The sequence below is a fragment of the Primulina eburnea genome, chromosome 6 (assembly GCF_022965805.1).
Source record: "Primulina eburnea isolate SZY01 chromosome 6, ASM2296580v1, whole genome shotgun sequence".
NCBI lineage: Eukaryota > Viridiplantae > Streptophyta > Magnoliopsida > Lamiales > Gesneriaceae > Primulina > Primulina eburnea.
Window position 1 is genome coordinate 663727 of NC_133106.1, and position 11461 is coordinate 675187.

Here is an 11461-nt window from a genome sequence, read left to right on the forward strand (position 1 = left end):
AAGTTCTTCGCATTCACCAAGGAGCTTGAGAAGAATAAATGTATTGATGTTCGTCACATTCAATCAAGTGAAAACTCATCAGATCTCTTCACAAAGGCACTTCCTACGTCAATATTCAGAAAGCACATATATAATATTGGGATGAACAATCTACGAAATTTGTGAAGAATTGTTCATATCAACATCAGGGGGAGTTTACATGACTGCACTCTTTTTCCCTTACTATGGTTTTTATCCCAATGGATTTTTCCAAGTAAGGTTTTTAACGAGGCAGTACAAAACACGTAATGAAAACATCATCGTATCATGATTATCATCACAAGGGGGAGTGTTGAAAATAAATGATTTGAATATTGAAAAGTAATAGTTGAATATTTGAATGTTGAAAATAATAGTTGTAAAATTAGAAATTTGTGTGTGATGATGTAGGTAATGATGTATTTTATTTTTTGGATTATGTGTAATGAAACTCTATAAATAGATCTCTCATTTGTGAAGAAAATCACAATTGAGTAGAGAGAAAAATATTATAAAGTGTGTAGTTTGGTAAATTTTGAGAGTTTGAGATTTTTACTTTTTACCATAAATTTTTATTTTTTCACAATAATTTTATTATTTTTTTAAAAAAGACCCTTGTATAATTTTATTTTATTTTATTTTTTGAAAAAAAGATCATTGTATAAATAGGTGGCCAGCCTAACAAAATATAGTATGATTGGGGGTATGGGTCCCATAAAGGAAAGAATGCACATGCGTACGCACACACACTCACATCACAAATATTTATTCAACTTGTCTCCTTCATTTGATGACGCTCGAATCCAATTATCTATAATTTTCCAATTTATTTTGTAATAACTATAATCATGTTAGTCAAATTGCTTGATATAGAAAGTGCTATTTATTCATTTGGAGCTGGCTGTCCCTTTCACTTGGCATCCGTTATTTGTTTGAGTAATTTTTCTCCTTAATTGCCATTCACCACCCTTTTTCTTCTGTGCAGTTCCAGGTCTTTGAATGAGTAGAGGACTTGAAAAAGAGAGTCGGACATGAAGAGGCTTGTAAGTATGTTGGTTGATTCTTTTTTCGGTTATTGATGAATGTAGCTGCTTTATTTTCCTGATTATGGTTCTTTTCGCTTTATGTGGTCGTGTGTGTACGAATGGATGTTCTTCCTTTCTGGGTTTCTGTTATCGTGCTATTTGCTTTATCTTTGACCCTTGTTGTGTTTTTTTTATATGGTCTTTCTTCGAGTTTATTTGGGTCAGTTTTGGGTAATTTAATTAGATCTTCACAGTTTTTGAGTTGGATGCCAGTTTATATGTCTACATCTGCTGTAAGAGACGCTTGATTCTTGTATACTGGATCTGAAAATAATTATTCTCGTGTGCTAATTTGAGGGTATTGATAGTTATTTAGATACAAAATTTGAGCCGTTTCTGGGTTCTTACTTCTTACCTAGTATTTGTTTCCATTGGATCCTATATTATGCATTTTCTGACATTTTTTTGTTGTTTACTGCCCTTAAGACAAGTTGCATTTTTTGGTTTCCTTTCTGAACATGTCCATTTATGTCCGTACTTGAGCAAATACACTTGTTCAATTAGTTATGGAAGCCCTTAAACTTGATGTTCTTCAGGGTAATGTACAATGTAATGTTATTACTCATTTCTTCTCAGGCAGTACTTCTTTTGCTCCTGGTATCGATTTATGCTGTAGAGTACAATGGAGAATGTGAGACTGCCTGGCCATTAACTCCCAGACCTCACAGTGTTTCTGTTTCCGAATTTGGGGCAGTTGGAGATGGGCGAACTTTGAACACTTTAGCATTTCAGAATGCCATTTTCTATCTCAAGTCCTTTGTAGACAAGGGTGGTGCGCAGCTATATGTTCCGGAAGGCAGGTGGCTTATCGGATGCATCAATCTTACTAGCCATCTTACCCTATTCCTTGAAAAAGATGCCATCATTCTTGGTGCTCAGGTTAAGACTATAGCCATCTTACCCTATTCCTTGAAAAAGATGCCATCATTCTTGGTGCTCAGGTTAAGACTATAAATTTTTAAAAAAGGAATAACTAAGTTCTTTTATTTGGGGAGCACAAGTTTTCAGAATCTATCAGAATGTGAATTATTCTACGCTGAAGTCTTTATCTTTAAATGTTGTTTACGCAGGATTACAGTCAGTGGGGTGTCGTTGGACCACTGCCTTCTTATGGTGGAGGCCTCGAGGTACCTGGTAGGTATCGCAGCTTGATCACTGGGCAGAATTTAACTGATGTGGTTATAACAGGTTACGCATTTTGGCCTGAATTTCCCAGTTCAATATCGTATTGTTAGTTACCATGACAGTATTCTGATTCTGATGTGATCTATTTGTGTATTGTACCATCTTTACAGGCAATAATGGAACTATTGATGGTCAGGGTTTGGTTTGGTGGGAACAGATGAAAGAACGTTCCTCAAATCACAGTCGACCACATTTAATAGAATTCATTGGCTCCACCAATGTTTTTATATCGAACTTAACCTTCTTGAATGCACCTGCTTCGAACATACACCCTACTTATTGCAGGTAGATTTCTTAATTTTTGTACCTGAACCATTTGTTTTATTATATATTACATTAAGCATATGACCTCTAAATCATTTTTATTCTAAAGTCTGCTGTTCTGTTCTGTTTCTTGTATGAAGCTACTTGCGAGTCCAGAACATAACCATATATTCTCCACCTGACTCTCCATATACTAGCGGAATAGTTCCAGGTTCGTCGATATCCAGATCCCTTTCAGTAAATCACACGCATTAACTGGTTCAGGGTTTGATGTAAAATATTGTTACTTCAGATTCTTCCAAGCATATTTGCATTGAGAACTGCAACATTAGCATGGGATATGATGCAATTGCTCTTAAAAGTGGTTGGGATGAGTATGGCATTGCATATGGCAAACCAACCACCAAAGTTCACATTCGAGAGGTTCACCTGACAGCTTCTTCGGGATCGGGAATAGCATTTGGCAGTGAAATGTCTGGTGGCATTTCGAATATTCTAGTCGAGCACATTCATATACTTGATTCATTATCCGGCATTCAGCTAAAGACAGCGAGAGGAAGGGGTGGCTATATCAAAAACATAAAAATATCAGATGTTTTCATGGAAAATTTGAAGGAAGGAATCGAAGCTACAGGTCATTATGATTCTCATCCAGATAAAAATTTTGATCCGGATGCTCTTCCAGTGGTTAGTGAAATCTCAGTTAAGGACGTAGTTGGCGTAAATGTTACCACAGTTGGTAATTTTTCAGGAATTGATGAATTTCCGTTCACTTCTATATGTCTGTCAAATATTTCATTTTCTTTCACTTCCGATGATCCATCTTTACGGTGGTTGTGCTCCAATGTCATTGGTTCATCTATTAATGTATCACCTGAACCTTGTTCTGAACTCCAAAACCCGTTTTCCAATTCATCCTCAGATTGTTTCTTCTTGCACTCATATCTGACCAGTCATGTTGCAGACTTGTAACAGAGCCTGTCGAATCATAAACTATTCATTTGTTAATCTGTAAAATTAGACAACACTTCTGCCGGCTATGCTGTATAATCTTCTGAGAATAAGCAAGACGGCCAAAAACCAAGGAGGTCAGATAAGATTCTATTCTATGTACAGAGTCGGTTTCTTCATTCATGTGTAAGAAAAGTTTTGGTAGAATATAACTACTCAGTTACATGTGCTTCACTTGTTGTGTGTTTAATAGTTATTACATTTACATTGTAAATTCTTGAACTGAAGAGTGCTGCAAGATTGATTGATTCTTAATTGTGATTAAAAAGGGATTATGTGTTGTTGGAATTTGCAATAAATTGTAAGCTTTCATTTTATTGTTGGAGTCTGTTTCTTAGAGTTGGCATCACTTATTTGTCTTGCTAATATTCCAAATGCTGTACTAAAACATTGCATGCCGTCCACCACAGAATGAGGGAATAACTAGGTGATTGATAAAAAAAAGGAGGACCCCATTCAATATTTTAAACTGGTGATGATTGATTAATTGTTTTTTTTTTTTGTTAAGACTTAAGCGCATAAATTTCACTAACTTTGATAATGTCTGAATGCTGCTAATTAGTCGTTTCTGCAGATTTCAGTGGCCGACCAATAGGAAACATTCATTTTTTATGATGTAAAGATTTGTGCGTTCCACAGAAACGGAGAATGTCCTAAAAAGTAGAATGATTGATTCCTTTCCTTGTACCCAAATGCCATCACCCTGGATTGTTGCTGAGTTTTAAAATATCTTCCCTGTGGGATATTGATCAGGTGTCGTCGTTAGTATGTGCTAAAGTTTTTTCATGTGCAGTATTCGTGTCAAGTTCTAAAAAATCAATAAGAAGACTTAAAATCAAAGTTTATTTTGTCGTCACTTTAAATTTAGTTCCATTAATGGTGAGCACAAATTGTCTTCGGAGTCCATTGCAAAAGTGTCATCCCTCAATATGTATTGGAAAGTGAAATCCCACTCAAAGCTAATTTTTTTTAGTAGAAGATATGGCGAAAACAAACAAGCACTAGGCATCTTGGTTCTGCATTACTTGTTTATAAAACATATTAGATGGAAAAAGTAAACAAAATCATGAACATAATATGTAGCTGGTGACTTTATTGATGCGTGGTTATGGATGTAAGCACGAGTGGGAAAGTTTAGGCGTTTATCAGAGTATGATAGGTTTCCAAGATAAAATAGTGCAGAATTGTCTTGCTTTATTGCATGTCATTTAAACTCCATACTTCACAAGACAGGAGTAAAATTCACAGCCTTTTCTCAAGTATCAAAAGTAAAAACTGGCACACTTTCTTGAAATCCAGTCATTAAATAAGTAGCATCGCCTATTTTCACACAAAAAAGAAAAAAAAAATCATCAAAAGTAAACACGACCACATTATACAAGGATAGTGAGCAACTGAAATAATTGCTGCTGTATATACACAAAAAAATGACGCAATGAAGAAAAATATGTAGAAATCAGTAAGAAACTATAAGTATACTTCTCAGTGAAGTAAAAGTAAAAAATTGAAAGATTGGAGGTAAGACAGAAGAAAGACCAGCAGTGACTCTTTACTTTCTAATTCCTGTCTTACGGTGTGTTTCAAGAGTCTGCCTTCCATTCCTGGGAAGATAATGGCCTTGACCAGCTCCATTAACAGTTTTTCTAGATGGTGATGGGCCTGATTTTGGTATCATGGTCCTGAGAGAGTCAAGAAAATGAAAATCATCACAATTTTTTTTGTTAAAATCAGTTCTTAACAGAGAACGGTGGATAAGTATCAAGTATGCAAGATGTCAATAAGATTTTCATTACCTGATTTCTGGATTTATGACTTGTTTTTTATCAGGTTTCTGAACTCTTGAATCAACGCCATTACTGAAGTTACCAAGTTTAGAATGATTGAACTGCCAGAGAAAATCTGGCTCAGATGAGTCACTTGTTGCAGCGTCAACCTCTTCCAAATCATCGGCAGTATTGACAACACACTGGTTTTTGGAAGAGGATAGATCATGTTGTTTCCCAGGGAAATATTTGGAAGAATCTGATATATATTTCTGATACAAGACATCAGACATGTTGGCACTGTTAGCTACCAAACGCCCAATGGTGTCCTCAGCTCCATTATTAGGATCTAGCCTGTTTACCATGAGTTTGTCCACCCACTCGCCAGATCCCAATTCTCTATCATCCTCCCCATTGTTTTGGTGAGGGCTGCAGATTGGAGGCCAGGGAGGGGAATTTCCGAGTAATTCATCTAGGTCCATGCTTTGCCTTTTTTGCCTCGGTGCAGAATTGCCCTGGGCCTGTCCATTCTGCAGATTTTGATTGTTAAAACCAGAATAACATATTTTTGAAAAAAAATATTCTTCAAAATGCATTCTCTGAGGCTGAGCGCCAGATGCTCTATTAGCGTTTCACGGAGATTTTTCTGTTAGTACCAACCTTGAGATTGTAAAAGTGAGAATACTAACAAAATTTTATTCGTTTAGTTACCTCCATATTGCCCACATCTTCCATTGGTCTCCGAAGGCCATTTGGCGACTGCATGCTAACAAAGTTAGGTTGAAAGGATGATGGCTGCATGCCACATGGAATGCCAGGTTGCTTTTGCTGCATTGAAAATGGTTCTCCTTCTTTCCTTGCCAAGGCAGCTTTCAAACTGGAAATCTATCACAATAATATTGTTTGAGCTATTAACTTTTCCAATAGTTTGAAAACTCAAGAAGCTAACACAAGGGAAAGAATGCAGATAATTAGAGTAACAACCTGTTCCTTTAACTCTTTAACATCTGCAGAATTTTTATTCACTCTAGCGGCACCAAGCTCAACAGTGCCAACACGCTCGGCAAATTTAAGTGTACTAACGGTCTCTCCGACAGCATCAGGTTCAGGGCTTATGTGAACAAACATTAGAGTCTTTGCTTGCCCTCCTATATAGAATGATGACATTAACCGAAGAGGAGAGAAGTGAGAAATTGTAAGATTGATGGATTTATACTTAGTACTTACCAAGTGAATCTTGGAGCAATTGAGTGAGTTTGCTGTTTCTATAGGGGACATGCACATTCTTCTGGGCAAGAGAGGAAATCACATCACCTAACGCAGAAAGAGATTTATTAATATGTTGTGCCTCCTTGAGTCTATCGCCGGTTACTTCAGATTTATCAACTCTCTCACTGCCAGCCAAATCAACTAGATGCATGCAACCGCGCAGAATAGTTCCAGAAGTCAAATCTTTTCCTTGAACATGAACCGTTAAACAGCTGCAATAGTAAAATGTTAGATTAAAACTCACTTAAATAACATAATTAGGTTTCAATTAGTCACCTGTGAGAACGACTGCTACGGTCGTTGAGTGCAGTTGCACCAACTGCACGATTTCTTTGTCCAATGGTCATCAGATCAATAACATCAAATTTTGATGAGACACGAACTAAGCTGGCATCTGGCACACTAAGTCCAGTTTGAGAATTGTTACGAATTTCTAATGTATGCTTAGTTGAGGAATCCTTTTATAGTGAGGTTGAGAAAGTCTCTCAAGATAGCACTTCTGAAAGTGTACATCACCACCACAATACTGAAACTCTAGTCCATGACTTTCTTGCATTAAATAAAGTTTAAAAATTCTTCCAATCACAATACCAAATAAAAGGTTTGAAAAGGATATCTTTTGCTTAGGCTTTCAGTAAGTAGATCTCTAACTTGCTCATTGTATATCTCAATCATCTGAACAGACACGTCATAACAGAAAGTATCCTTTCTTTGTTCTGCGAGTAGGAACAAATCATTTAAAGCCCTGTAATTCACTCCTTGACTATGCTCTGTGAGATCCTTAGGTCCACTCTGTTAAAACATAAGAAATAGTCATTAGTATTGAATTTTGAGCAAAAACAGGCTGCAGCAACTCATTATTTTAACAAATAAGTAGCTTTTATCTCTTACCATAGTATATGTTTTTCCAGACCCAGTTTGTCCATAGGCAAAAATGCAAACATTGTAACCATCAAGTACTGATCTTATTAGTTGTTGTGTGTCTGAAAAAACTTCCTCTGTAAAACAGAAAGAAAATTGTGACGATGTTCATTAGTTCTTAAAATGGCATTTAAATCAAGTGTTACAGTAACTGACTTGCGAACCTTGAGTCGCAGATGGACCAAATACTTTGTTAAAGTGGAAAGATTTTCGCCCTTTCCCATTCTTTGCTAAAGTGTTCACTGTAATACTTCCTTCTTCAATTTGTTCCACACTACTCAATGAGTTGAACTGGCCCGGCAAAAAAGGTCTCACACGACAATATACTCTAATGCTTCCTGATAGATTTTGAATTTTCAACATTAGCATACAGATAAATTCAGAAGGACGAGACTTGGACAAAATCACTATACCCTTTAGATCCTGGACTTGATTATAGAGCTTCCGATTTTCCTCAACTACTCTATGATAACCAGAAGCAGCTTGAGCTAACCCATTAATATGGAATCCTTTAAATCAAATGTAAACACCGATTAAGACAGAGATCACACAAAATGAAAAATCTCAGAAAAGATAAATGAACCTCCTCTATTCTCACATCCTTATATTCTCCCAAAAAAAATATAAACAAATCAAGGAATTCCAAATTCTCACCAAGATTTTGCATTTCTTCATGGAATTTCATTTGCATAAACTGCATACCAGCTTTTGTAGCAGAAAGATTTTGCCTCAGCATCTAGAGAGAGAAAAAATGAACATGACAAGCTTTTATATTGGAAAAAAAGATAAGCAGAAGATAAAAAGAGGTATGTCAACTTCCATAATTCTTTACCTTAACGTCTTTTTGCTGCTGGTCAACAATCACTTTCTGCTTTGCAAATTTACTTTCAGATTCCTCATCATGAATTTTGTTCATTTGTATCATATCGTCTTTCTTTAGTGATGTTGGTATCTTCTGTTCCATCTTTTGAGTTAAATAGTACAAAAGTTGTATTAGTAGAGCTTTTACAAGAAACAACTTTAATTGGAGAAAGGATAGCAAATTACCTTCATACTGGACGGAGTACTTTTTAGTAAAGATTTATCTCCATATGAAATATTGGAGTCTTTGAGGTTAACCTTCTTCTGGTAGAAACACATACATAAAATAGAGAGAGAGAGAGAGAGAGAGAGAGAGAGAGACAATAAGATCCTCTAAAGCAATATCTGGGTGTTTCAAGATGCACCAATTTCAAATGAATTATCAGAAATGTGAATAAATATTTACATGTCATAACAATGTATAAGTGACTAAGGCACCATAAAGAAAATAAGCCTATACCAATTCGACTTGTCCTGCAATATGATCCTCAAACTCCATCACAACCTTACTTAATATGGATTCAACAAGCTGCAAATATAAAACTAAAATAATCACTTCTTAGAGTAAGGTACTAATAACATTACAAATGATAGCCACTATATCTCAAAATCCAAAAATAAAAAATAAAATAGGAATTAAAAATTATACAAACAAGTAATCGCAAATTACGGGATAATTTTTCCAATTACATAAAACAAGAGAAAGCAAACATGATGACCGAAAGTGTCCAACTTTTTGGAACCTCAAAATGGAAATACAATTTTAGGAAGTGGAATATATTACAGTTCACCATAAACTTGCATATTTGCTCACATTTGGAACTTCTTCAGGCTTCTTATCCAATAAAATTGCTCGAACGAGAAGTCCCAAGGAAGAACTAGGCTGTAAGTTGAAAACAGAGAAAACACAGAAATCAAGTTTATTTACTCGGAATAAGATGTCCTCTTCAAAAACAGCGTACTTACCATTCTATTTAATTCTGCATCACTACATACGCCACTCAAGGATTTCTCATTTGCGGACATGCACCTTGATAGAGAGCTTGTGAATGGCTCAGAGTTTTTGCGAACAAGTTGCTTTCCAGATGCAGTGGATTTAACATTTCCACCAAACTTCCAAATGCCATTTCCCCCTGTCCGTTTCCATTCACTATAGGACTTCAGTGCCAACACACAGTTCACAATTCTTGACGATTTTCCGCCCTGAAAATTCCGAAAAATCTCATATTGTCAATATCACAGCTTCTTAATTATTAATTATATCTTGCTAACTCAAATTCGAATTTGTTAGCAGGTTATTACGGACACATGATCCTTGCTTCTTCCAATTCAATAAGGAAGTAACTGCTGTCCCTTTTCCTTTATATTTTTTAGAAATTCAACTCTAGCATCCACAGTTACCTGCTCAAGATCAGAGGCTTCAAAAGTAGGCATCCCCATCTCTTGCACAGCTACGAGAAAATTCCTTAAGTTTTCAAAATACTGGTAAGCAGACAATGCAGCACCATCTGGTATAAGAGCAGGGTCACATGGACTTTCAACAACCTGTAATTAAATTGATTCTTTATGATAATTAAAGGCTGCTGTAATGCATATGAAGAGGGGTGTGATATGGTGATATGTATATATACACACATATATATAAATGAGTATATGTGTACGTGCATGGAAAGCTAATTGTAATGACCTTTTGCACAGCTCCAGGCTGAATTTTATTTAGTGCTGTGCAGAGAAGTATTCCACTTCTTAAACCAAGCCTAAATTCTTCTTCTGAAGGTTCCGAGGGTAAATCTTTTGCACCCACCACTCCAACCACTTTTCGTAGCCATGCAGCTGCTTCATATCTTCTTATTGCTGCACAGACAGAGATTTATTACCTAAGGTTGATCCATTATAAAAAAAAAAAAAACAAAAAAAAACATTGACGTGATAATTATCTTTAAACATTTATACTTTATAATGGAAGACACTGAAAAGTCAGGTTTACTCTACAAATCACCATTCGTGACAAACGAATCTAAACAAATAATCGTACTTTCACAAAACGGAGAAAGAAAAAAAGAACAGTCCAAGGCACAATCACAAATTCACTCCGTGTTCAGACGACATAGCATGTAACATTTTGGATTTGATCCAGAAACAGAGAATTAAACTTCATCAAGGTCTCAAGTTCACGCAAATTACAGATGCTACAATATTTCCTGTCAAAAAAGCAGAATTTCACCAGAAAAATAATTGGAAAGAAACAACAAAATCCCCCCAAAAAATTGAAAAGTTACCAGCTTCTTCTGCTCTGCGAGCATCCAAATCGAGACCACGAGATCGGTTTCCATGCTGTTGCAGAACATCTTCCACTACTGACGCCACAGAGAAAGAGAATGCACCTTCAGTCGAGGCCGCCATCCCACCAAATTGAATTATATTCCTCGAATGCCAACTTGACAAATTCTTCAACAATTTAGTAACCAAAAAAGGAGGTTAATGGATATTGAAGCAACTTTTTTCTCCCTCTACAGCGAGGAGTTTTTGGCTATGGCTTCTTCACCTTTTTCCTCTCTCTACAAACTGGAAAAGGCTGAGTAGTGTGGAGTGTATGCTACTGCTACTTTTTCAAATATGTTTTCCTTCGCGTAAAGCCACGACAGGCCTTGATCCGAACCTCCTGCTTCGGTGGGGACTTTTTCTCTCTTTTTTTTTTTTTGTACAGATTTGGAAAATTACTATAATTGTAGTTTTTATGACTAATACTTCCCATTCTTCCACATTTTGAAACGGATATTTTATTCGACCGTCCGTCTCACAAGAAACTTTTTTATAATACTTTTGATCTCTAAGTTTTATTAAAAAATAACAAGCCAAAAGTTTATATGAGACGGTTTCACGAGTCCTATTTTGCGAGACAGATCTTTTATTTGGATCATACATAAAAAAATATTACTTTTTATGTCAAAAAGATTACTTTTTTATGGTGAATATTGGTAGAGTTGACCGTCTCACAGATAAAAATTCGTGAGACCGCCTCACAAGAGACCTACTCAAATAACAATTAATCATATGTTTTATCGTGGATCTCTAATTAATCAT

At 35.9% G+C, this 11461-nt stretch overlaps 2 protein-coding genes across 3 annotated transcripts; one reads left to right on the top strand and one right to left on the bottom strand.

Moving 5' to 3' along the window:
- Nucleotides 1-829: 829 nt before the first annotated feature.
- On the top strand, nucleotides 830-3838 carry LOC140833706 (probable polygalacturonase). 2 transcript variants are annotated; one of them, XM_073198031.1, is made up of 6 exons: nucleotides 830-1065; nucleotides 1684-1982; nucleotides 2174-2291; nucleotides 2399-2573; nucleotides 2693-2763; nucleotides 2845-3838. In XM_073198031.1, the coding sequence occupies exons 1-6, from the start codon at nucleotides 1050-1052 to the stop codon at nucleotides 3522-3524; spliced, it is 1359 nt and encodes a 452-aa protein (XP_073054132.1). In that variant the 5' UTR covers nucleotides 830-1049; the 3' UTR covers nucleotides 3525-3838. The 2 variants fall into 2 exon arrangements, with proteins under 2 accessions (XP_073054132.1, XP_073054131.1); XM_073198030.1 differs by having other exon boundaries at nucleotides 830-1061; nucleotides 1680-1982.
- Nucleotides 3839-4853: 1015 nt separating this feature from the next.
- LOC140833708 (kinesin-like protein KIN-14I) lies at nucleotides 4854-11006 on the bottom strand. Its single transcript, XM_073198032.1, has 19 exons — nucleotides 10657-11006; nucleotides 10065-10231; nucleotides 9779-9922; nucleotides 9344-9580; nucleotides 9192-9260; nucleotides 8838-8906; nucleotides 8564-8641; nucleotides 8349-8480; nucleotides 8171-8252; nucleotides 7930-8025; nucleotides 7681-7854; nucleotides 7487-7593; nucleotides 7210-7387; nucleotides 6872-7031; nucleotides 6554-6807; nucleotides 6311-6474; nucleotides 6038-6211; nucleotides 5357-5856; nucleotides 4854-5242 (listed from the first exon to the last, which is right to left on the bottom strand). Exons 1-19 carry the CDS (start codon nucleotides 10778-10780, stop codon nucleotides 5113-5115), a joined length of 3039 nt encoding a protein of 1012 aa, XP_073054133.1. The 5' UTR covers nucleotides 10781-11006; the 3' UTR covers nucleotides 4854-5112.
- Nucleotides 11007-11461: the final 455 nt, after the last annotated feature.